General features: G+C 51.1%; 1 protein-coding gene across 1 annotated transcript; it reads left to right on the top strand.

The window, feature by feature from the left end:
• Positions 1–406: 406 nt before the first annotated feature.
• Positions 407–21,427, top strand: HPD (4-hydroxyphenylpyruvate dioxygenase). The gene is made up of 14 exons (XM_025402358.1): positions 407–584; positions 692–718; positions 1,577–1,639; positions 1,963–2,067; positions 2,783–2,825; positions 2,995–3,077; positions 4,528–4,617; positions 9,808–9,911; positions 10,520–10,597; positions 13,032–13,194; positions 13,313–13,384; positions 17,054–17,176; positions 20,892–21,008; positions 21,102–21,427. Exons 1-14 carry the CDS (start codon positions 582–584, stop codon positions 21,210–21,212), a joined length of 1,182 nt encoding a protein of 393 aa, XP_025258143.1. The 5' UTR covers positions 407–581; the 3' UTR covers positions 21,213–21,427.
• The last annotated feature ends 5,183 nt before the right edge of the window (positions 21,428–26,610 follow it).

The raw sequence follows: 26,610 nt of genomic DNA, 5'->3' as shown, positions 1-26,610 counted from the left end.
CCTGTTTTACAAATGAGGCTCGGAGGGATATGGTGATTTTCCCAAGTCACACCATATGTAGCAGAGCCAGGATGCAAACCTTCTCCTACCGTGCCTCTAACAGCTATGGAATACAGCACTTTCATCCTGAATAGAAACCACATACTTGCTTTGCAAACAGGACTTCGGGGCCAGTCTCCAAATTCCCCCTCAAATTTCCTCTAGGCAAGAGTTCTGGAGCCACCACTGCACTCCAGCCGACCTTGGCTTCTGAGCTTTGGATTCTGGGCGGTAATGGTCATGGTCCCACTGTCCTGGAAAAGCTTGCCCTTGGCTTCTGGCCCTGACTCTGCCTCCCACTGACTAGTGGACGTCACTCCCCCTTTCTGGGCCTGGCAACACAATCCTGTTCAATGAGGCTGCGGCTGGATCAGAGGCCCCCAGGCCCGGAACCTTCCAGGGCTGGGCTCAGCTCCCTACCCCATCCCCCAGGTATGCCAGGAGGCCTGGGCGGGACCTGCTTGGGGTTAAATACTCCAGCCCAGCACTCCCCAGGCCGCTAGTCCCAGTCTTCGCAGCAGGCAGTCTGACTAAGATCAATCATGGTAAGTGCCATGACTATGTCCCCTTGTGTGGGACATCTTCAGTAACACTTCCAGAAGCACCTTGTGTTGGAGCCTACAAGTCTCACTGTCCTTCTCTTTCTCCTTAGACGACTTACAGTGACAAAGGGGCAAAGGTAAGCAGGGGAAATGTGGGAAATGTAGGGGCCGGGGTCTAGAAGAGGGTTGGAGTGCAGGGAGACTGGGGTTTTATCAGCAGAAGAGGAAGGACTGGAGTGGATATGTGACATGCATGACTGCACACTCAGCTTTACCCCTGGGGCTCCCCCAGACTAAGCTGGACTCAACCTCACCCTCCTAACAAACTTGTATCCTGGCCAGGCATGGTGGCTCACGCCTGTAATCCCAGTGCTTTGGGAGGCCAAGGCAGGCGAATACTTGAGGTCAGGAGTTCGAGACCAGCCTGGTCAACATGAGGAAACCCCTGTCTCTACTAAAAATACAATAATATAGCCGGGCGTGGTAGCGCAACCCTGTAATCCCAGCTACTCGGGAGACTGAGGTGGGGGGATCACTTGAACCTGAGGATCGCTTGAACCCAGAAGGCGGAGGTTGCAGTGAGCCGAGATTGCACCACGGCACTCCAGTCCAGCCTGGGCAACAGAGCAAAACTTCATCTCAAAAACAAAAACAAAACTTGTACCCCTTCTTAAATGACTGCCAATCTCTTAATCCCATTTGGAAGTTCTTTCTAAGGTCTAACTTAAATCCATATTGCTGCAACATAAGGCTATTTCCCTGTGTGAAACCGTGGCAGGCCTCCTGAGGGGGCTTCCCCGTCCAAGACACCCAGGAGCTCAACTTCCACATGAAAAACCTCTTTTGAGGCTTGGCAAGGCTGCATGAGGTTCCACTGCTCCTGAGTTCTGTGGTTGAGGCTGGGATAAGGAGGGTGGCTAGGGGACATTACTCTACCCGCACTTTTCTGGACTCACTTTCAGGGACTCAGCCTCACCTCTTCTCTCCTTCTGCAGCCTGAGAGAGGCCGATTCCTCCACTTCCACTCCGTGACCTTCTGGGTTGGCAACGCCAAGCAGGTAGAAGCCGGGGCAAGGTACTGGAGTGAGCAGAGAGGAGGGCAGAGGGCCACCTGACAAGGGCAGGCCTCCAGCAGGTCTGTGATTGGCCCTTGGGAGGGAGGATCAGGCCAGGGGTGGGCCAGATGCTCTGAATCCTAATTACACCAGCTCGAAAGTTATCTGTCAGCAAAATGTGCAGGCAGCAGTCTTTCTTCCCAGGAGGGTCTCTGCACCTGAGGCAATAGGGCCGGCAGGCTGAGGGGGGCCAGGGGCTCTCTTCCGGAAGTCCCCCAGGCTGGCCCCTTGACCCTCACGAACCCTGCTGCAACCCTGTGATTCAGGCCGCGTCATTCTACTGCAGCAAGATGGGCTTTGAACCTCTAGCCTACAGGGGCCTGGAGACCGGTTCCCGGGAGGTGGTCAGCCATGTAATCAAACAAGGGAAGGTGAGTTGCCACCCCCAGGACAGCCCCCAACCCCTGCCTGGCCAACATGGTGAAACCCCATCTCTACTAAAAATACAAAAATTAGCTGGGCATGATGGTGGCCGCCTGTAATCCCAGCTACTCGGGAGGCTGAGGCAGGCAAATCGCTTGAACCCAGGAGGCGGAGCTTACAGTGAGCCAACATCGTGCCACTGCACTCCAGCCTGGGCGACAGAGCGAGACTCCATCTCAAAAACAAAACCAATACCAAAAACAAACAAACAAAAAACCCCAACAACAACAGCAAAAAACATATAATTCAGCTCCCACCGACCCCCCTGCTGGCACCTTTGTACAGCCATGCAACAGGGTCCCTCCTAGTTTCATTTCCTCCTCAGCCTGGCCCAACACTGACCCCACAGGTGCTCAGAAAACCTGGGCTATCAGAGGAGGAATTTTAAGTAGTGCTTTGACTGATGGGGTCCCTGGAGTTCTCTCCCCAAGAGAGACCTGACCTGGCAGCTCCTCTGAGGATCCAGAGGGGGTCTGGCATGGCTGCAAGCCCCATCCCTCAGGACCAGTGTGGGAAACTAAGGCAGAGAAGGAGCTAGAACCCAGGTCCAGGAGTCCTTTTGCTCCATCAGGGGTGTCTTGGGTCAGCAGGGAGGGGCTGATGGGTGCACCTCCCCATGCCCCCCTTAACCACTAGCCACACCCCCTTCTCCTTGTGTTTTAGATTGTGTTTGTCCTCTCCTCAGCACTCAACCCCTGGAACAAAGGTGAGGTGCCCGGGGAGGGTGGACTTGTGGCTCTGTGGGTGGGGTCCGGGTTTGGGGAGGGTAGATGCATGGCTCCATGGGTGGGCTCTGGGTTCAGGGCCTGGATGGAGACTGAAAGCCAGGTGAGGGGACCTAGACTCCAGTGCCATCCCCTCCCTGCCGGCCATAGAGATGGGGGATCACCTGGTGAAACACGGCGATGGAGTGAAGGACATCGCGTTTGAGGTGGAAGATTGTGACTACATCGTGCAGGTGAGAATGCACCTGGACACACTGGGAGACGAAGTCCTCCGTCTGCCATGGGGACCCCATTGGTCAGGGCTGGAAGGACACTGCTGCATCACAGTGACAAGCCCAGATGCTAGTGTGACACACACCTGGGCTCGGGGGGTGTCCTGTCCTCTCCTGTGTGTCCTCACTTTCTCTGAGCCTCAGTTTCCACAGCTGCCAGATGGGGCTAACCACAGCTGGGTTGTCAAAGGAGGATATTCGATCAGAATCATCATTTCCTTTTTTTTTTTTTTTTTTTTTTAATGAGACGGGGTTTTGCTCTTGTTGCCCAGGCTGGAGTGCAATGGCATGATCTTGGTTCACCGCAACCTCTGCCTCCCGGATTCAAGCAATTCTCCTGCCTCAGCCTCCTGAGTAGCTAGGATTACAGGCATGTGCCACCACACCCAGCTAATTATGTATTTTTAGTAGAGACAGGATTTCTCCATGTTGGTCAGGCTGGTCATTTCCTTTTTTTTTTTTTTTTTCTTTTTCTTTTTCTTTTTTTGCGTCAGAGTCTTGCTCTGTCACCCAGGCCGGAGAGCAGTGGTGCGATCTTGGCTCACTGCAACCTCCACCTCCTAGATTCAAGTGATTTTCCTGCCTCAGCCTCCCCAGTAGCTGGGATTACAGGCGCGCGCCTCCACGCCCAGCTAATTTTTGTATTTTTAGTAGAGATGGAGTTTCGCCATATTGGCCAGGCTGGTGTTGACCTCCTGACCTCAAGTGATCTGCCCACCTTGGCCTCCTAAAGTGCTAGGATTACAGGCGTGAGCCATTTTGCCTGACCTCAGAATTACCATTTCTTGAGCACAACTCTAAACCAAACACTGTACCCAAGAGGCAGCCTAGAGATTCAGAGTGTGCATTCCAGAGCCAGGCTGTCCAGGTCTGAATCTTAGCTGTGTGACTTCAGGCAAGTGACTTAATGTCTCTGTGCTTCAACGTCCTCACCTAGAGAATGGAGATGATAATACTACTTTTTCATAACGTTGCTGCGAGGATGAACAAGGTTAGCATCTGGAACAGAGCCTGGTGCATGATATAAGCACTGTCAGGCAGTACAGTTTTGCTAAATAAATGCATGAATCATCTTCTTATTCTCATCCAACCATTCTTTTACAGATGGTGAAACTGAGGACTAGAGAGGGGGAATGATCACAGGGGGAGTTAACAGAGGCAGGACAGACACCCATCCTTACCTAGTTTGTCTCCCATAGCCCCAACTCTGGGCCTGGGCCTCAGTTTCCCTTCTTGCCAAACGAGCATGAGTATTGGGGGTAATGAGTGAAGCTGCCTGGGGTTCCTACATGGGGCTGGAGAAACTGGAGGGGCCTGCAGGACCACACAGAGGCCTCCTGGCAGGAGCAGCAGGCAAGGGTTCTGGAAGTCTCCGGCCCTCACCACTTCCCCAATCCCATCTTCTCTGCAGAAAGCACGGGAACGGGGTGCCAAAATCGTGCGGGAGCCCTGGGTAGAGCAAGACAAGTTTGGGAAGGTGAAGTTTGCTGTGCTGCAGACGGTGAGTTGCCTTTGGTGGCCCCACCCCTCCTGCTGTCGGCACCACTGAGATGCCAGGAGCCCCACAGCTGACTCCATCAAACCATCCCACCCATGGACCTCGGAGCACAGACATTGTCCCTCAAGTCTGTCCCGCATAATGCCTGGCCCAGTGTACAGGGGCTGTAGGAGCCACCAGCCACTCCTCCCAGGCTTCCCTTCCTCCCAGGGTGGGAGGATGACAGCAAGGGGGTGACGGCAGGGGCTCTGAAGAAGGGAGAAGGATGGGGTCTGAGGACATGAGATCCCACACGAGCTGTGTGACGTTGGGCATATTACTGTACCTCTCTATGACTCTGTTTAAATGAGCAAGGACTGGAACTGGAACGCTTATGTGATCTGGGACATACGCTCAACTTTCCTGTGCCTCCACAGGATCTTTTTTTGTTTTCCTCCAATTTTTTTTTTTTTTTTTAAAGACGGAGCCTCGCTCTGTCACCCAGGCTGGAGTGCAGTGGCGTGATCTCGGCTCACTGCAACTTCCGCCTCCCAGGTCGATTCTCCTGCCTCAGTCTCCCGAGTAGCTGGGACCACAGGTGCCCTCCACCACACCCGGCTAATTTTTTCTTTTTTGTATTTTTAGTAGAGACGGGGTTTCACCGTGTTAGCCAGGATGGTCTCAATCTCCTGACCTGGTGATCCGCCTGCCTCAGCCTCCCAAAGTGCTGGGATTACAGGCATGAACCACTGCGCCCGGCCTTTTATTTTTCTTTTTTCAGATGGAGTCTCACTCTGTTGCCCAGGCTGGAGTGCAGTCGCGTGATCTCAGCCCACTGCACTGCCCTCTGCCTCCTGGGCTCAAGTGATTCTCCTGTCTCAGCCTCCCGGGGATTACAGGCGTCTGCCACCACGCCAGGCTAATTTTTGTGTTTTTAGTAAACACAGGGTTTCGCCATGTTGTCCAGACTGGTCTCAAACTCTTGACTTCAAGTGATCCTCCTGCCTCGGCCTCCCAAAGTGCTGGGATTACGGGCATGAGCCACCGTGCCCGGCTGTTTTCTTTGATTTTTTTTTTTTTTTTTTGAGACGGAGTCTCACTCTGTCGGGAGTGCAGTGTCACGATCTTGGCTCACTGCAAGCACCCACTGCCCTCAGGGTTCACGCCATTCTCCTGCATCTGCCTCCCGAGCAGCTGGGACTACAGGCGCCTGCCACCATGCCCGGCTAATTTTTTGTATTTTTTTTTTTTTTTTTTTTTTTTTTTTTGAGACGGAGTCTCGCTGTGCTCCCAGGCTGGAGTGCAGTGGCGTGATCTCGGCTCACTGCAAGCTCCGCCTCCCGGGTTCACGCCATTCTCCCACCTCAGCCTCCCAAGTAGCTGAGGCTACAGGCGCCCGCCACCATGCCCGGCTAGTTTTTTGTATTTTTAGTAGAGACGGGGTTTCACCATGTTAGCCAGGATAGTCTCGATCTCCTGACCTCGTGATCCACTCGCCTCGGCCTCCCAAAGTGCTGGGATTACAGGCTTGAGCCACCGCGCCCGGCCAATTTTTTGTATTTTTAGTAGAGGTTTCACCGTTTTGGCCAGGATGGTCTCAATCTCCTGACCTCGTGATCCGCCCGCCTTGGCCTCCCAAAGTGCTGGGATTATAGGTGTGAGCCACCGCGCCCGGCCTCTTCAACTTTTATTATAGGTTCTGGGGTACATGTGCTGGATGTTCAGGTTTGTTACATAGGTAAACATGTGCATGGTGGTTTGCTACACAGATCATCCCATCACCTGGGTATTAAGCCCAGCATCCATTAGCTACTCTTCTTGGTGTGCTCCCTCCCTGACCTCCCGCCTCTGACAGGCCCTAGTGTCTGTTGTTCCCGTGATGTGTCCATGTTTTCTCATTGCTTAGCTCCCACTTCTAAGTGAGAACATGCAGTGTTTGGTTTTCTGTTCCTGTGTTAGTTTGCTGAGGATAACGGTTTCCAGCTCCACCCATGTCCCTGTAAAGGACATGATCTCGTTCCTTTTCATGACTGCAAACCTCGGTATCTTCAGCTATGACTCCTCATAGGGTCATCGTAAGGATCCAAGGAGCCACCATGCCAAGCTGTTTTCTTCAATTTTTTTCTTTTTTTTGGGTGCAGTGGCTCACGCCCATAATCCCAGCACCGTAGGAGGCTGAGGTGGGCGAATCTCTTGAGGTCAGGAGTTAGCCTGGCCAACATGGTGAAACCCCACCTCTACTAAAAAAAAATACAAAAATTAGCCAGCCGTGGTGGTGTGCACCTGTAGTCCCAGCCACTTGGGAGGCTGAGGTGAGAGAATCACTTGAACCCAGGAGGCAGAGGTTGCAGTGAGCCGAGATTGCACTGCTGCACTCCAGCCTGGGTGACAGAATAACACTCTGTCTCAAAAAAAAAAAAAAAAAAAAGGATCCAATGAGGTCGTTTGTGTATAGCACTTAGAACAGTGCCTAGCACATTAGACACTCAGCAAAGACGACCAATTCTGTTTAGCACCTGTGTTTCCTTTTTTTTGAGATGGAGTCTCGCTCTGTTGCCCAGGCTGGAGTGCAGTGGTGCGATCTCGGCTCACTGCAAGCTCCACCTCCCGGGTGCAGGCCATTCTCCTGCTTCAGCCTCCCAAGCAGCTGAGACTACAGGCACCTGCCACCATGCCCAGATAATTTTTGTATTTGTAGTAGAGACGGGGTTTCACCATGTTGGCCAGGATGGTCTCGATCTCCGGACCTCGTGATCTGCCTGCCTCGGCCTCCCAAAGTGCTGGGATTACAGGCGTGAGCCACCACGCCTGGCCAGCACCTGTGTTACTGTAATACAGAGACAATTGTAGCTCTTACCTCCTCCAGATTAAATTCAACATAAAGGGCTAGGCACAGTGGCTCACACCTATAATCCCAGCAGTTTGGGAGACTGAGGCAGGAGGATCACTTCAGGCCAGGAGTTCGAGACCAGCCTGGGCAAGATAGGGAGACCCTATCTCTACAAAAATTAAAAATACAAATAAAAAATAAATAGGCCAGGTGCAGTGGCTCACACCTGTAATCTCAGCAATTTGGGAGGCCAAGGCAGGAGGACTGCTTGAGCCCAGGAATTTGAAACCAGCCTGGACAACAAAGTGAGACCCCATCTCTACAAAAAATTAAAAATTGGCCAGGCATGATGGAGCATGCCTGTGGTCCCAACTACATGGGAGGCTGAGGTGGGAGGATTGCTTGAGTCCAGGAGATGCAGGCTGCAGTGAGCCATGATCACACCACTGCACTCCAGCCTGGTTGACAGTGAGACTCTGTCTCAAAAATAAATAAATAAAAAATTTTTTTTTAAAGTTAAAAATAAAATTAAACATAAAAATGGTTAAAGTATGCCTGTAATCCCAGCACTTTGTGAGGCTGAGGCAGGTGGATCACCTGAGGTCAGGAGTTTGAGACCAGCCTGGCCAATGTGTCAAAACCCTGTCTCTACTAAATATACAAAAATTAGCTGGGCATGGCAGGTGCCTGTAATCCCAGCTACTTGGGAGGCTGAGGCAGAAGAATCACTTGAAGCCGGGAGACAGAGGTTGCGGTGACCCAAGGTTGTGCCACTGTACTCCAGCCTGGGCGACAGAGCAAGACTCCGTCTCAAATAAATAAATAAAAATAAAGAAAAATAAAAAAGTTTAAAAAATTAAACATAAAAATGGTTAGAGTGTGCCTGTAATCCCAGCACTTTGGGAGGCCAAGGTGAGTGGATCACTTGAGGTCAGGAGTTCAAGAACAGCCTGGCCAACATGATAAAACCCCATCTCTAGTAAAACAACACTAAAAGTAGCCAAGTGTGGGGCTGGGCGCAGTGGCTCACGCCTGTATTCCCAGCACTTTGGGAGGCCGACATGGGCGGATCACCTGAGGTTGGGAGTTCGAGACCAGCCTGACCAACATGGAGAAACCCCGTCTCTACTAAAAATACAAAGTTAGCTGGACGTGGTGGCACATGCCTGTAATCCCAGCTACTTGGGAGGCTGAGGCAGAAGAATCACTTGAACCTGGGAGGCGGAGGTTGCGGTGAGCCAAGATCGCACCATTGCACTCTAGCCTGGGCAACAAGAGCAGAACTCTGTCTAATCTACTAAAAAAAAAAAAAAATTAGCCGGGTGTGGTGGCACATGCTTGTAGTCCCAGCTATTTGGGAGGCTGAGGCAGGAGAATCTCTTGAACCCAGGAGGAGGACGCAGCAGTGAGCCAAGATCATGCCACTGCACTCCAGCCTGTGCAACAAGCAAGACTCCATCTCAAAAAAAAAGCCTAGGTGCAGTGGCTCACGCCTGTAATCCCAGCACTTCGGGAGGTTGAGGTGGGCCCGGCATGGTGGTGCACGCCTATAATCCCAGCTACTCAGGAGGCTGAGGCAGGAGCATCACTTGAACCTGGGAGATGGAGGTTGCAGTGAGCTGAGATCATGCCAAGGCACTCCAGCCTGAGTGACAGAGCGAGACTCTGCCTTAAAAAAAAAAAAAAAAAAAAAAAAGGTGGCTAAAGTGACTGACAGAGCTCTTCAGTATAATATTTTTGTTTTTTTGTTTTTCGAGACAGAGTCTCACTCTGTCGCCCAGGCTGGAGTGCAGTGGCGTGATCTCCGCTCACTGCAAGCTCCGCCTCCCGGGTTTACGCCATTGTCCTGTCTCAGCCTCCTGAGTAACTGGGACTACAGGCACCCGCCACCACGCCCGGCTAATTTTTTGTATTTTTAGTAGAGATGGAGTTTCATCGTGTTTACCAGGATGGTCTCGATCTCCTGACCTCGTGATCCACCCACCTCCACCTCCCAAAGTGCTGGGATTACAGGCATGAGCCACCGCGCCCGGCCACTCTTCAGTATAATTTAATCCAGTGCCCTCCTGTGTTCTTCATCTAGTTGACCTACTGAAATAAATGAAGTAGGTGCTTCATTGAGCACCTCCCCTGTGCCAGGCACTGAGCTTGGTGCTGGGTACACCACGATGAGCAAAACAGTGTCCCTGCCCTCACAGAAACTCTCAAACAAGTGACAGATTGCAGTTTGTTTCAGAAAGGAGAAGTGACTTGCCCAAGATCACGCATCTGGTTAGGGTCAGATACGGGTTGGAACCCAGGGCTACGTTAGCGCTATGAAATGTGCTCTGTCCTCGGCGGGGATGGGTGCCCAGGGGCCGAGCCAGGCTGTTTTCCACCCGTAGTATGGGGACACCACACACACCCTGGTGGAGAAGATGAACTACACCGGCCAATTCTTGCCTGGATATGAGGCCCCAGTGTTCATGGACCCCCTACTTCCTAAACTGTGAGTGTCTCTCGGGGCAGAGGTGGGTGGAAAGCCCTGAGGTACTGTGAAAAGTAATGCCCCTTCCTCCATGTCCACTGTGCATGTGTGTTGGGGCAGAATGGAGCCCACTAGGAAATTCCTGGAAGTCCTTGGGGGTGCTTGAAGAGGTGGCATAGAGGCTGAGACCATGGCCTCTGCAACCAAACTTTCCCAGGTTCAAATCTCAACTCTGTTACTTCACAGCCATTTCGCCCTGGGCAAGTCGCTTCATCTCTCTAGACCTCAGTTTCTTCATCTGTAAAATGGGGACCATAATAGTATACGAGTTGACAAAATAAAATGTCCAGCCCATAGTAAATGCTACATAAGTGTGAGGCTGGGCGCGGTGGCTCACACGTGTAATCCCACCACTTTGGGAGTCTGAAGCAGGAGGTTCACTTGAGCTCCAGAGTTTTAGACCAACCTGGGCAACAAAAGAATCTGTCTTTGTGTAGAGACTCCATCTCTACCAAAAAATAAAACTCCGAAAACAGAAGTGTGAGCTATTATTATTATTGAGGGGTCATGGAGAAGGGAGCAATCTGGGGGGTAGCCACCTTCTCACCCCCATTTTCTTCCCTTCCCAGGCCCAAATGCAGTCTCGAGATTATCGACCACATTGTGGGAAACCAGCCTGATCAGGAGATGGTGTCCGCCTCCGAATGGTGAGACCCTGGCCCTCTCTCTCTGCGTGAAGATGACGGGTCCCCATGGTGGACTGGCCCACTCCCTGGTCCTTGCAGTAAAGTGGAAAATACAACTGGGTGCAGTGGCTCACAACTGTAATCCCAGCATTCTAGGAAGCCGAGGTGGGAGGAGCACTTGAGGTCGGGAGTTCAACACCAGCCTGACCAATATGGAGAAACCCCGTCTCTACTAAAAATACAAAAACTCGGTGGGCGAGGTGGCGGGCGCCTGTAATTCCAGTTACTCAAGAGGCTGAGGCAGGAGAATCGCTTGAACCCTGGAGGTGGAAGTTGGGCAACAGAGTGAGACTCCACCCTGCGCAACAGAGAAAGACTGTCTCCAAAAAATAAATGAATAAAATAAAATAGACCGGGCACAGTGGCTCACGCCTGTAATCCCAGCACTTTGAGAGGCAGAGGCGGGTGGATCACCTGAGGTCAGGAGTTCAAGACCAGCCTGACCAACATGGCGAAACCCCATCTCTACTAAAAATACAAAAATTAGCTGGATGTGGTGGTGTGTGCCTGTAGTCCCAGCTACTTGGGAAGCTGAGACAGGAGAATTGCTTGAACCAGGGAGGTGGAGGTTGCAGTGAGCTGGATTACACCACTGCACTCCAGCCTGGGTGAGAGAGCGAGACTTTATCTAAACATAAGTAATAATACTAATAATAAAATAAAGTAAAATAAAATGGAAGTGGAAAATACAGCACAAAATGATGGGAGTTAGCCTGAAGCCACTGATGCATTTATTCACTATAAAACTGTCAACATGGAGACCAGTGGACTTGAGGCCCAAAGCAACCCACAGGCCCTCCCTGAGGAACCCTGGGGGCATCACAGTCCATGGAGGCTTGGAGGAAGGCTGCCACAACCCAGAGGAAAAAGCAAGGGCCTTTCTCTCTTTTTTTTTTTTTTTTTTGAGACAGAGTCTCGCTGTGTCGCCCAGGCTGGGGTGCAGTGGCGCGATCTCAGCTCACTGCAAGCTCCGCCTCCTGGGTTCACGCCATTCTCCTGCCTCAGCCTCCGAGTAGCTGGGACTACAGGCGCCCGCCACCTCGCCCGGCTAGTTTTTTGTATTTTTAGTAGAGACGGGGTTTCACCATGTTAGCCAGGGATGGTCTTGATCTCCTGACCTCGTGATCCACCTGCCTCGGCCTCCCAAAGTGCTGGGATTACAGGCGTGAGCCACCGCGCCCGGCCTGCAAGGGCCTTTTTCTCAAAACACTTTACTTCCATCTGTGGGAGCCTTGCCATCCTGTATGTATTTCATTCCAAGACACTTCCACTTGAAGGAAAAGTGTCATCATAAAGGCACAAATCTAGGCTGGGCGTGGTGGCCCATATTTGGAATCATAGCACTTTGGAGGCCCAGGCAGGTGGATGGCTTGAAGCCAGGAGTTCAACACTAGCCTGGGCAACATAGTGAGACCCCATCTCTACAAAAAATATGGCTGGGCACAGTGGCTCATGCCTGTAATCCCCGCACTTTGCGAGGCTGAGGCAGGTGGATCACCTGAGGTTAGGAGTTCGAGAGCAGCCTGACCAACACAGTGAAACCCTGTCTCTACTAAATACAAAGAATTAGTTGGGCATGGTGGTGCATGCCTGTAATCCCAGCTACTTGGGAGGCTGAGGCAGGAGAATCGCTTGGAACCAGGAGGTGGCAGTTGCAGTGAGCCAAGATTGCATCACTGCATTCCAGCCTGGGTGACAAGAGCGAAACTCTGTCTCAAAAAACAAAAAATAAAAATACCCAAAAATTGGCCGGGCACGGTGGCTCAAGCCTGTAATCCCAGCACTTTGGGAGGCCAAGACGGGCGGATCACGAGGTCAGGAGATCGAGACCATCCTGGCTAACACGGTGAAACCCCGTCTCTACTAAAAAATACAAAAAACTAGCCGGGCGCGGTGGTGGGTGCCTGTAGTCCCAGCTACTCAGGAGGCTGAGGCAGGAGAATGGCGTGAACCCGGGAGGCGGAGCTTGCAGTGAGCTGAGATCCGGCCACTGCACTCCAGCCTGGGCGACAGAGTGAGACTCCGTCTCAAAAAAAAAAAAACAAAAAAAAAACCCAAAAAAACAAAAAAAACCCCAAAAATTATCCAGGTGTGGTGGCACACGCCTGTAGTCCCAGCTACTTGGGAAGCTGAGGTGGGAGGAGGAATTGAGCCTGGAGGTTGAGGCTGCAGTGAGCCGAGATTACACCACTGCACTCCAGCCTGGGCAACAGAGTGAGACTTTGTCTCGAGCAACAACAACAACAGAAAGATCTAAATCTCTGATGGGTATGGTGGCAATGGCATCTCCTTTCTGGAGCCTGCTCAGGGACAGATTCTGGAAGGTGGAAACGGGGTGATGGAGGCCGTCCCTGGAGGCGCTCAGAGCAGATGTGTCCCACCGCCCACCCTACAGGTACCTGAAAAACCTGCAGTTCCACCGCTTCTGGTCTGTGGATGACACGCAGGTGCACACAGAATATAGCTCTCTGCGATCCATTGTGGTGGCCAACTATGAAGAGTCCATCAAGATGCCCATCAATGAGCCAGCGCCTGGCAAGAAGAAGTCCCAGATCCAGGTGAGGCTGCCCCTGGCTGGGGGAAAGGGGAGCAGGGAAGAGGTCTGGGGGCTCTTGCAGGGTCAGGGATGTGGGTGACAGGGCAAATGACAGTGGTCTCCTTGTTTCCCTCCCCCAGGAATATGTGGACTACAACGGGGGCGCTGGGGTCCAGCACATCGCCCTCAACACCCAAGACATCATCACAGCGGTTAGAACCCCCTTCCCCGTCCGAATTCCTCTCTCATTCAGAGCCAGGGACGGTCTCTGCAAAATCAAGAGACGAGTGGCAGCAGTCCTGGGCCCACTTCTCTGGGCTGGGAGACTGACAGACACCCTCACTGCTTCCTGCAACTCATGGGCAGGCATAGCCCCACCCACCCCAGAGAGTTCAGTCTCCACAGAACCCCTGGGCTTTGGAAGTGGCAGGTGCCAGGGTATCAGGAAGCCTGGGTGATGGTCCCAGTTCTGCCAGTGGCTTGCTCTGTGTCTCTGGGAGATTCAGTGCTGTCTGTGGACTTTAGTTGCCTTACCTTAAAAATGAGGAAATCAGGGCTGGGCACAGTGGCTCATGCCTGTAATCCCAGCACTTTGGGAGGCCAAGGCAGGGGGATCACCTGAGGTCAGGAGTTTGAGACCAGCCTGGCCAACATGGTGAAACCCCGTCTCTACTAAAAATATAAAAATTATGTGGGCGTGGTGGCAGGCGCCTGTAATCTCAGCTTCTCGGGAGGCTGAGGCAGGAGAATCGCTTGAACTTGGGAGGTAGAGGTTGCAGTGAGCCAAGGTTGCACCACTGCACCCCAGCCTGGGTGACAAGAGTGAAACTCCACTTCAGAAAGAAAAATAATAATAAATAAAGGAAATTAGGACTGGGCACAGTGGCTCATGCCTGTAGTCCCAACTACACAGGAGGCCAAAGCAGAAGGATTGTTTGAGCCCACAAGTTAGAGGTCAGCCTGGCAAAATAATGGGACCCTGTCTCCGCAAAAAGTAAACAAAATTAACCAGGCTTGGTGGCTCATGTCTGTAGTCCTAGCTACTTGGGAGGCTGAAGCAGGAGGATCCATTTAGCCAAGGATTTCAAAGCTGCAGAGAGCTATGATCGAGTCACTTTACTGCAGCCTAGGTGACAGAGAGTGAGGCCCTATCTTCCCCCAACCCTAAAAAAAGAATTTTTTTTTTTTTAAAGAGGAAGTTAGGGGGTTGGGCATGGTGGCTCATGCCTGTAATCCCAGCACTTTGGGTAGCCAAGGCAGGCAGATCACTTGAGGTCAGGAGTTTAAGACCAGCCTGGCCAACGGGGTGAAACTGCATCTCTACTAAAAATACAAGAATTAGCTGGTTGTGGTGGTGCATGCCTGTAATCCCAGCTACTCGGGAGGCTGAGGCGGGAAAATCACTTGAACCCAGGAGGTGGAGGTTGCAGTGAGCCAAGATCGTACCATTGCACTCCAGCTAGGCAACTCAGAGAGACTCCTTCTCAAAAAAAAAAAAAGGAGGAAATTAGGCTACAAGATTGATTTTGTCCTTTCAGCCAGATTAAATGTTCTGCATCTGTAGATCCAGACAGATGGAGCATGGGGAGGCTGGGTCCTACACCTTCCTTAAGTGACACTATGTCAGAGTGGACAAGAGCCTGGACTGTGCCAATCGAGTTCACTGCATGACCTTGCAACTTCATTCGTTCATTCACTCAACAGATGTTTATGGAGCATCTACTATATACCAGGCACTATCTTAGGTACTTAGGATACATCCGCGAATAACAGTTTCTGCCCTTGTAGAGCAATAAACAAAATAAGTAAAATATAAATGCTAGATGGTAGAGAGCACCCAGGAAGAAAGTAAAGCAGGGAATTGGGACAGCAAGGGTGAAGGGCATAGCACATTTAAATTGGGGGATCAGGCACTTTGGGAGGCCAAGGTGGGAGGACTGCTTGAGCTCAGAAGTTCGAGACCAACCTGGGCAACACAGTAAGACCTCATCTTTACAAAAAAATCAAAAAATTAGCCAGGTGTGGTGGTGCACACCTGTGGTTCTAGTTATTCAGAAGGCTGAAGTAGGAGGATCACCTGAGCCTGGGGAGGTTGAGGTTGCAGTGAGCTACGATCATGCCACTGCACTCCATCCTGGGTGACAGAACAAGATCCTGTCTCTCAAGTATATATACATATATATATACACGCACACACATATATACACACACACACACATATATATACACACACACACATATATACACACACACACATATATATATATCTTTTTTCTTTTTTTTTTTTTTTTTTTTTTTTTTTTGAGACGGAGTCTCGCTCTGTCGCCCAGGCTGGAGTGCAGTGGCCGGATCTCAGCTCACTGCAAGCTCCGCCTCCCGGGTTCACGCCATTCTCCGGCCTCAGCCTCCCGAGTAGCTGGGACTACAGGCGCCCGCCACCTCGCCCGGCTAGTTTTTTTTTTTTTTGTATTTCTTAATAGAGACGGGGTTTCACCCTGTTAGCCAGGATGGTCTCGATCTCCTGACCTCGTGATCCGCCCGTCTCGGCCTCCCAAAGTGCTGGGATTACAGGCTTGAGCCACCGCGCCCGGCCTTTTCTTTTTTTTTTTGAGATGGAGTCTTGCTCTATCTTCCAGGCTGGAGTGCAGTGGCGCGATTTTGGCTCACTGCAAGCTCCACCTTCTGGGTTCAAGCAATTCTCCTCCCTCAGCCTCCTGAGTAGCTGGGACTACAGGTGCATGACACCACTCCTGGATAACATTTTTTGTATTTGTATTTGTATTTTTAATTTTATTTATTTATTTATTTATTTATTTATTTATTTATTTATTTATTTTGAGACGGAGTCTCACTCTGTCGCCCAGGCTGGAGTGCAGTGGCGTGATCTCGGCTTACCGCAAGCTCTGCCTCCTGGGTTCACGCCATTCTCCTGCCTCAGCCTCCTGAGTAGCTGGGACTACAGTCGCCCACCACCACGCCGGACTAATTTTTTTTTTTGTATTTTTAGTAGAGATGGGGTTTCACTGTGTTAGCCCAATGGTCTCGATCTCCTAACCTCATGATCTGCCCATCTCGGCCTCCCAAAGTGCTGGGATTACAGGCGTGAGCCAGCACGTTCGGCCTTCTTTTTTGTATTTTTAGTAGAGACAGGGTTTTACCATGTTGGTCAGGCTGGTCTCCAACTCCTGACCTCAAGTAAACTGCCCGCCTCGGCTTCCGAAAATGCTGGGCTTACAGGCATGAGCCACCGCACCTGGCCTAATAGATCCTTAATCTTTTGATGCCTCAGTTTTCCCAGCTATGAAATGAGAGAATAGTCCTCCAGCTGCCTCAAAAGATTGCTGCATGGACATAATGAGGGAATATGTAGAAAGTGCTCAGGCTGGGCGCAGTGGCTCACACCTGTAATCCCACCACTTTGGGAGGCCGAGGTGGGTGGATCATGTGAGGTCAGGAATTCGAGACACACATGGCCAACGTGATGAAACCCCATCTCTACTAAAAATACATAGCTGAGAGTGATGGCGGGCACCTGTAATCCCAGCTACTCGGGAGGCAAGGGCAGGAGAATCGCTTGAACTCAGGAGGCAGAGGTTGCAGTGAGCTACGATTGTGCCACTGCACTCCAGCCTGGGCAACAGAGACTCCATCTCAAAAAAAAAAAAAAGTGCTCTAGGCAGGCACATGGTGAGTGTTCTATAAATCTAGCAGTTGTTCTAACGGGGCCCATGACAGAAGAAAGGGGAAGAGGCCACACGGCATCCTGGCAGTTGAGGGGAGCTAGGATAGGGACCCTGCCTCCTGATGACCCAGCACCTCCACCTGGCTAAGGGAGTTGAACTTGGAGGCCGAAGGCTGACCTCAACTTTGCTCTGAAACAGATTCGCCACTTGAGACAGAGAGGCATGGAGTTCTTATCTGTTCCCTCCACGTACTACAAACAACTGCGGGAGAAGCTGAAGACGGCCAAGATCAAGGTGAAGGAGAACATTGAGGTCCTGGAGGTGAGACCCAGGCAGGATCCGCAGCCTTATGGGGAGTACAACCCCTGCGTTCCATCTTTTCAGAAATATCGTCTCAGCCCGGAGGGGAGCCCAGACCAAGTCCCTGCGGGCAAGGGACATTTATTCTGGGGCGTATGTGGAAGGAGGAGACAGATGACAAACAAATAAACAATAAAAGCACTGTCAGAGATAGCCAGTGCAGGAAGTTCAAACAGACGGCCTGGGGCTACTTTACAGAGTGGTCAGGGAGGGCCTCTCTGAGAAGGTGACATTTGAGTGAAGTCTAGATCATGAGCGGGAGCTGACCACGTAAACAGCGGGAAGAAGGGCATTCATTCCTGGCCAAGGGATCAGCAAGGGCAGAGGGAGGAGCAAGCCCCGAGCGTCTGAGGAACAGAAAGAATAGGCTAGAGTGGATGAGTAGTTTTGAGTGGTGACTTAGGTCAGACAGGTACGCAAGAGCAAGTTCCTCATGTGAGCTGTTATTCAGGAGTCTGGATTTTGTTCTTTTGTGGCCAGAAACCACTGGAGGGTTTTTTGGTTTGGTTTTAGTAGTGTTATTGACATACGTCACATAACATGTCATATTTTTAAGGTGTACAATTCTATGATTTTTAGCTATTTGCTATGTTGTGCAACTATCATCAAAATCCATTTTAGGACTGGGTGTGGCGGTTCATGCTTGTAATCCCAGTACTTTGGGAGGACGAGGCGGGCGGATCACGAGGTCAGGAGTTCAAGACCAGCCTGACCAACATGGTGAAACCCTGTCTCTACTAAAAATACAAAAATTAGCCAGGCATGGTGGCACACACCTGTAATCCTAGCTACTCAGGAGGCTGAGGCAGGAGAATCACTTGAACTCGGGAGGTGGAGGTTGCAGTGAGCTGAGATCATGCCAGTGCACTACAGTCTGGGCGACAGAGCGAGACTTCATCGCAAAAAAAACAAAAAAAAACAAAATAAACACAAAAGATCCATTGTAGGACTGAGTGTGGTCATTCATGCCTGTAATCCCAGCACTTTGGGAGGCCAAGGCAGGTGGATCACTTGAGGTCAGGAGTTTGAGACCAGCCTGGTCAATATGGCGAAACCTGGGTGTCTACAAAAAGAAAAAAAAAATTAGCTGGGCGTGGTGATCTGTGTCTGTGGTCCCAGCTACAGGGGAGGCTGAAGTGGGAGAATCACTTCAACCCAGGAGGTAAAGGCTACAGTGAGCCATGATCAGGCCATTGCACTCCAGCCTGGGCGATACCCTGTCTAAAAGAAAAACAAAAACAGTTAGGCCAGACACAGTGGCTCATATCTATAATCCTAGCATTTTCAGAGGTTGAGGTGAGAAGGTTGCTTGAGGCTAGGAGTTTAAGACCAGCCTGAGCAACATAGGGAGACCCTGTCTCTACAAAAAAACAGTTTTAAAAAATTAGCTAGGCATGGTGGTTTGTGCCTGTAGTCCCAGCTACTCAGGAGGCTGGGGTGAAAGAATCACTTGAGGCCAGGAGGTCAAAGCTGCAGTGAGCCATGATCAGGCTACTGAATTCCAGCCTGGGCAAAAAATCAATTTTAGAACATTTTTGTCACCCCAGAAGAAATCTTGAGCCTCTCAGTCAGCACCTCCCAACTCTTCTGTTCCCTTCCCCCCTCCCACCCTGGCCCTAGGCATCATTAATCTACCTTCAGTCTCTATAGATTTGCCTATTCTGGACATTTCATTAAAAGGAATCACAAAGGTTGGGCACGATGGCTCACGCCTGTAATCCCAGCACTTTGGGAGGCCGAAGCGGGCAGATCATGAGGTCAGGAGTTCAAGACCAGCCTGGCTAACACGGTGAAACTCTGTCTCTACTAAAAATACAAAAATTAGCCGGGAGTGGTAGCAGGCACCTGTAATCCCAGCTACTGGGGAGCCTGAGGTAGGAGAATTGCTTGAACTCAGGGAGGGAGAGGTTGCAGTGAGCCAAGATCACGCCATTGCACTGCAGCCTGGGCGACAGAGCGAAATTCCGTCTCGGGGAAAAAAAAAAAAAAAAAAGGAATCACAAAATAGGCCTGTTGTGAACAGCTTCTTTCCCATAGCATGTGTTCAAGGTTCATCTGCATTGGGGTGTGTGTCAGTGCTTCGTTCCTTTTTGTGGCTGAAAAATCTCCCATTGTATAGATAGACCACACATTGTTTATGTATTCCTCGTCGATAGATATTTGGGTTGTTTCCACTTTTGGGGTGTTATACATAATGCTACTGTGAACATCTGTGAACAAGGCTCTGTATGGACATGTTTTCAATGCACTTTGGTATATACCTAGGAGTAGCTAGGTCACATGGTAATTCCTTGTTCCTTTTTGTTTGTTTAGAGAGAGTCTTGCTTTGTTTCCCAGGCTGGGGTGCAGTGGTGCAATCTTGGCTCACTGCAAACTCCAGCCTCCTGGGTTCAAGCAATTCTCCTGCCTCAGCCTCCCTAGTAGCTGGGATTATAGGTGCTCAACACCACGCCCAGCTAATTTTTTTTTTTTTTTTGAGACAGAGTCTTGCTCTGTTTCCCAGGCTGGAGTGCAGTGGCTGATCTTGGCTCACTGCAACCTCCACCTCCCGGGTTCAAGCGATTCTCCTGCCTCAACCTCCTAAGTAGCTGAGATCACAGACATGTGCCACCATGCCCAGCTAATTTTTTTTTTGTATTTTTAGTAGAGACAGGGTTTCATCATGTTGACCAGGCTGGTCTCGAACTCCTGACCTCGGGTGGTTCACTCGCCTCAGCCTCCCAGAGTGCTGGGATTACAGGCGTGAGCCACCTTGCCCAGGCTAATTTTTTTTTTTTTTTTTTTTTTTTTCTGTAGGGACTGGGTTTCCCCATGTTGGCCAGACTGGTCTCAAACTGAGCTCAGGTGATCCACTTGCCTCAGCCTCCCAAAGTGCTGTGATTACAGGCATGAGCCACCATGCCCAGCCACCCTTTTTTTTTTTTTTTTTAATCTGTATTTTAAGGAAGCAACACTGTATGTTTAACTTTCTGAGAAGTTACCAGACTGTTTTCCAAAGTGGTTGCACCATTTTACAGTCCCACCAGCGGTACATGAGGGTTCCGATTTCCACTGGAGGATTTTAAACAGGGGAATGACATGATCCGATTTTTAAAAGACCCCTCAGCCGATCATGGTGGCTCACGCCTGTAGTCCCAACACTTCGGGAGGCCGAGGTGGGTGGATCACCTGAGGTCAGGACTTTGAGACCAACCTGACCAATATGGTGAAACCCCGTCTTACAAAAAATACAAAAATTAGCCGGGCATGGTAGCCTGCGCCTGTAGTCCCAGCTACTCGGGAGGCTGAGACAGGAGAATCGCTTGAACCAGGAAGGTGGAGGTTTCAGTGAGCTGAGATTGCGCCACTGCACTCCAGCCTGGGTAACAGAGCAAGGCTCCGTCTGAAAAAAAAAAAGGGGGGGGGGGTCCTGATAATGTCTGCGGGGAGGATGGATTGTAAGGATACAAGATGAGAAGCAGGCAGCAGTCTTGAATGGTGCCTTAGGAACTGTAGTAGGGGAATGGTAATAGGACAGTTTGGGGATATATTTGGAGGTGGCTGGAACTGCCAGAAAAAGAGGTCATTTCCAGACTTTTGGGGTGCAGGAGCCCCTGAGGACTTTCCAAGGATCTCACCGTGCCAGGACAGAGCGCGGGCCAGCCTCCCCTAGCAGAGACCCCTGTCTCCCGCCTAGGAGCTGAAAATCCTGGTGGACTACGACGAGAAAGGCTACCTGCTGCAGATCTTCACCAAACCGGTGCAGGACCGGCCCACGCTCTTCCTGGAAGTCATCCAGCGCCACAACCACCAGGTACCACTTGTCCCCGGCAGGCCCAAGGGGACAGGCAGCTAGTACACTCGGTTTTCTGGGTCCCTGGCTCATCTCCTCTCTTTCCCGCCCCAGGGTTTTGGAGCCGGCAACTTCAACTCACTTTTCAAGGCTTTCGAGGAGGAGCAGAACCTGCGGGGCAACCTCACCGACTTGGAGACCAATGGGGTGGTGCCCGGCATGTAAGCCCCGCCCACCGCCCTCCCCACAGAGGCCCCGCCCACCCGCAGACACAGCCACGCCCTCTGATTCTGGAACTCGCCCAACTTCCCTACTGGCTGCTCCCCTTGGGTCCCGCCCACCAGTAGACTCGGCCCCCAAGGCTCCGCCCACCATGACCACACCCCTCGGCGGGCCGCCCTCTGCTCCAGCCCTCCGGATTAAAGCATGCCCGGGTCCAATGCGGTGTCTGTGTTTTATGTTGCGCGCGTAAGGCAGTAGTGCCTCATGGCAGCCCAGGGAAGGCCAGGGCGGCCGCCAGCGCAGCGGGACCGAGGAGCCGCGGGTGCCAGCGCTTTGCCAAGAGGGATCGCATTGAGAGGGGAATTCCGGAACCAGGGAAGGAAGGGGACTTGCACTCTGGAGGGAAAGACGGATGACACTGCTTTTGTAGAGAGGTAAACGCAATTCATAAAATAAAGCAAGCGATGAGCCGGGCGTGGTGCTCACACCTATAATTTCAGCAGTTTGGGAGGCCATGGTGGGAGCATCGCTTGAGGCCAGGAGTTCGAGCCCAGCCTGGTAACATAGCAAGACCCCGCCACCTCACCTGTGTCTACACGAATAAAAAATAAAAATTAGCTGGGCGTGGTGGCGCGCACCTGTGGACCCAGCTACTCAGGAGGCTGAGGTGGGAGGATCGACTGATGGACAGAGGTCGAGGCTGCAGTGAGCCCTGATCATGACACTGCACTCCAGCCTGGGCAAGAGTGAGACCCTGTCTGAAAAAAAAAAAAAAAAAAAAAAGGCAGTTGATGAAATTATGTGGAGGTGAAGATCGCAGGGGAGGTAATTTTGATCAAGGGAAGACCTCTCCGAGAAGGTGACATTTGGGAGCCAGCCATGGGACGATGCTCGGGAAGAGGATTCCAGGAAGAGTAAACAGGGAAAGGCCCTGAGGTGGGGTCAGAGTTTTTCAGCATCTTGTCTGCTGGCTTGATGATCTCTTTTTTTTTTTTTTTTTTTTTTTGAGACGGAGAGTCTTGCTTTGTCCCCCAGGCTGGAGTGCAGTGGCCCGATCTCGGCTCCACTGCAAGCTCCACCTCCAGCGTTCACGCCATTCTCCTGCCTCAGCCTCCCGAGTAGCTGGGGCTACAGGCGCCCGCCACCATGCCCAGCTAATTTTTTGTATTTTTAGTGGAGACGGGGTTTCACCTTGTTAGCCAGAATGGTCTCGATCTCCTGACCTCGTGATCTGCCTGTCTTGGCCTCCCGAAGTGCTGGGATTACAGGCGTGAGCCACTGTGCCGGGCCGATGATCTCTAAAGATGAGCTGTCTTCAGTTTTGCTACCCAGAGCCCAAACCTCTGAACACAGGAGAGGGGAGAGTGTTAGACAAGGGACTCTAGGGGCAGCATCCCTGCTCAACAACTGTAGGACATGGTCCCTTGGTTCCTGGTCTCAGAGATAAAGCAGGTAGAAGGGGTCTGGGATCCCAGTCCCTCCCCTCAGCAGGGCAGTGCCCATGGCCCACCCATGCAGCTGCACTGCCCCAGCCTTGCCTGCAGTGAGGACTTTTTTTGAAAAGGGGCTTGTTCATACTCACACAAGTGTGAGTGATCCTTGTAAAAGAATGAGGTAGGTGGGTCCTAAAACCCTAGGAAGGAAATTCTTTCTTCAAAACCAGGAAAGAGTTGGTAGGGGGCAAATTTGGCCTTTTTTTCTTTTTCTTTTCTTTTTTTTTTTTTGAGACAGAGTCTTACTCTGGTGCTCAGGCTGGAGTGCAGTAGTGTGATCTCAGCTCACTGCAACCTCCACCTCCTGGGCTCAGGTGATCCTCCTACCTCAGCCTCCCAAGTAGCTGGGACTACAGGCATGCACCACCGTGCCCTGCTAATTTTGTTTTTATTTTTCAGGAGATGGGATCTCACTATGTTGGCCAGGCTGGTCTTGAACTCCTGATCTCAGGTGATCCGCCCATCTCAGTCTCCCAAAGTGCTGGGATTATAGGCGTGAGCCACTGTGCCTGGCCTCTTTCTGCTTCTAAAGCTTGAGAACCCTCCGTGAGGATAAGTCAACTCAGAACTAGGAGGCAGCAGAGCTCAAAAGAAGAAAAAAAATACTCTGAGTTGGTATAATGGTGGGAGTTGGGAATTTTTTTCAGATTATAGAAGAAATCAGGACTTCTGGGATCACGAACTTCAGAAATAAAGAGATCAGAGAGAACCCAAAGGATTCTGTGCAAAAAAATACTCCCCCTCTATTCTCCCGTGACTTATGTGAAGAAGGGAAATTGTATAACCCAGAAGGATGCAAACTAGTGGCTTACAGACCAAATGTGGCTCATAGACCTACTTCATTTTGCCTGCATGGTTTCAAACAAATTTGAGACAACATTTTAGAAAGTTGGGCACATATGGCCAGGTGCGGTGGCTCACGCCTGTAATCCCAGCACTTTGGGAGGCTAAGGCAGGTGGATCACTTGAGGTCAGGAGTTAGAGACCCGCCTGCCCAACAGGGTGAAACCTCACCTCTACTAAAAATACAAAAATTAGCTGGGCATGGAGGCAGTTGCCTGTAATTCCAGCTACTCAGGAGGCTGAGGCAGGAGAATCCCTTGAACCTGGGAGGTGGAGCTTGCAGTGAGCCGAGATCATGCCTCTGCACTCTAGCCTGGGTGGCAGAGTGAGACTCCATCTCAAAAAAAAAAAAAAAAAATTGGGAGGTCAAGGTGGGCGGATCACCTGAGGTTGGGGGTTGGAGACCAGCCTGGTCAACATGGTGAAACCCTGTCTCTACTAAAAATACAAAATTACCTGGGCCTGTTGGTGCACACCTGTAATCCCAGCAACTCGGGAGGCTGAGGCAAGAGAATCACTTGAACCCAGGAGGCAGAGGTTGCAGTGAGATCGCACCACTGCACTCCAGCCTGGGCAAAAACAGCGAAACTCTATCTCATAAATAAATAAATAAATAAATGAATAAATAAAGCATGCAGAGCAGACACCCATTAGCTGAGCACATACTAGAGAGCCCGACTGCCTGAGTTAACCTCTCAGATAGCCACTTGATAGCTGTGTGACCTATGGCAAGCTACTTGACCTCTCAGTGCTTCAGTTTCCTATGTTAAGTGGGAATTATAATAATACCCTCCTTCCAGCCCTGTTGGGAGTTTAGTATCAAAGATGTTTCAAACAGAGGCTGGCACAAAGTCAATGCTATGTGAATATTCTTATTTTTGGGGGGAGTGGTTCTTGCCCACAAGGGAACCCAAGTTTGTCTGGAACCTCACTCTGTCTGAGGTCTCTGTCACTGAGGCTGGAGAGCAGTGGCATGATCACAGCTCACTGCAGCCTTGACGTCCCCAGCTTCAGCGATCCTCCTACCTCAGCCTCCCTAATAGCTGGGACCATAGGCATATGCCACCATGCCTGGCTAATTTTTGTATTTTTAGTAGAGACAGGGTTTCTCCATGTTTCCCAGGCTGGCCTCGAACTCCCGGCCACAAGTGATCCTTTCTCCTGCCTCAGCCTCCTGAGAAGCTGGAGAGGGGCTCCCATTTTGGCCCCAACAATAGAGCCAATGAAGAAAGGACTTATCTCTTGGTACTGAGGAGCAGAGGAAGAGGTGGATGGATTTGAGGAATAGGGAAGAAGCATCAGATTTGGTAGGTAAGGGAGGGAAAGGGAAGGTTTAAATCCAGGATCCCTGGCCTTTGAGCTTAGGTGATCAGTGGCAGGCAGCGGTGGTTGGAGGCAGAGAACAGAAGTGTTGTTGACCAAGGTAGAAAATATGACAGGAGAGCAGGTTCAAGAGAGAAGATGAAGACAGGCGCAGTGGCTCACACCTATAATCCTGGCACTTTGGGAGGTCAAGGCCAGAGGATTGCTTGAGCCCAGGAGTTCAAGACCAGCTTGGGAAACACAGTGAGACCCCATTTCTATAAAAATTTAAAAATTGGCCGGATACAGGTGGCTCATGCCTGTAATTCCAGCACTTTGAAAGGCCGAGGCGGGCAGATCACTTGAGGTTAGGAGTTTGAGACCAGCCTGGCCGACATGGTGAAATCCCGTCTCTACTAAAAATACAAACATTAGCCGGATGTGGTGGCATTTGCCTGTAATCCCAGCTACTCAGGAGGCTGAGGCAGGAGAACAGCTTGAACCCAGGAGGCAGAGGTTGCTGTAACCGAGAACGCGCCACTGCACTCCAGCCTGGGCAACAGAGCGAGACTCTGTCTCATAAAATAACATAAAATAAAATAAATAAAATAAAATAAAATACGAGATAGGGTTTCATCTGTTCTAATAATAAAAAACTAGCCGGGTGTGGTGGCACACAGCCGTAGTCCCAGCTACTCACAAGGCTGAAGCATGAGAATCCCTTGAACCTGGGAAGCAGAGGTTGCAGTGAGCCGAAACCATGCCATTGCATTCCAGCCTGGGCAACAGAGACTGACTCTGTCTCAAAAAAAATTTTAAAAGGCCAGGCGCGGTGGCTCATGTCTAGAATCCCAGCACTTTGGGAGGTCGAGGCGGGCAGATCACTTGAGGTCAGGAGTTGGAGACCAGCCTGGGCAGCATGGTGAAACCCCATCTCTACTAAAAAAAAAAAAAATTAGCCTACATACTACAGGTGTATGCCTGTAGTCCCAGCTACCTGGGAGGCTGAGGTAGGAGAATGGCTTGAACCCAGGAGGCAGAGGTTGCAGTGAGCCAAGATTGCACCACTGCACTCCAGCCTGGGCGACAGAGCAAGACTCTGTCTCAAAAAAAAAAAAAGAAAAAAGAAAAAGACCAGGCACAGTGGCTCACACCTGTAATCCCAGCACTTTGGGAAGCAGAGGCGGGCAGATCCCCTGAGGTCAGGAGTTCAAGACCAGCATGATCAACATGGAGAAATCCCATCTCTACTAAAAATACAAAATTAGCCAGGCACGGTGGCACATGCCTGTAATCCCAGTAATCCCTACTCGGGAGGCTGAGGCAGGCGAATCGCTTGAACCCCGTAGGCGGAGGTTGCAGTGGGCCAAGATCGTGCCATTGCACTCCAGCCTGGGCAACAAGAGCAAAACTCTGTCTCAAGAAAAAAAAGAAAAGAAAAGAATTTTTTTTTTTTGAGACGGAGTCTCGCTCTGTTGCCCAGGCTGGTGTGCAGTGGCCGAATCTCAGCTCACTGCAAGCTCCGCCTCCCGGGTTCACGCCATTCTCCTGCCTCAGCCTCCTGAGTAGCTGGGACTACAGGCGCCCGCCCCCTCGCCCGGCTAGGTTTTTTTTTTTTTTTTTTGGTATTTTTTAGTAGAGACAGGGTTTCACTGTGTTAGTCAGGATGGTCTGGACCTCTTGACCTCGTGATCCGCCCATCTCGGCCTCCCAAAGTGCTGGGATTACAGGCTTGAGCCACTGCGCCCGGCCAAGAAATTTTT

The sequence above is a fragment of the Theropithecus gelada genome, chromosome 11 (assembly GCF_003255815.1).
Source record: "Theropithecus gelada isolate Dixy chromosome 11, Tgel_1.0, whole genome shotgun sequence".
NCBI classification, from domain to species: domain Eukaryota; kingdom Metazoa; phylum Chordata; class Mammalia; order Primates; family Cercopithecidae; genus Theropithecus; species Theropithecus gelada.
Note: the sequence above shows the minus strand (reverse complement) of the source record. Positions and strands in the feature narration are given on the sequence as shown.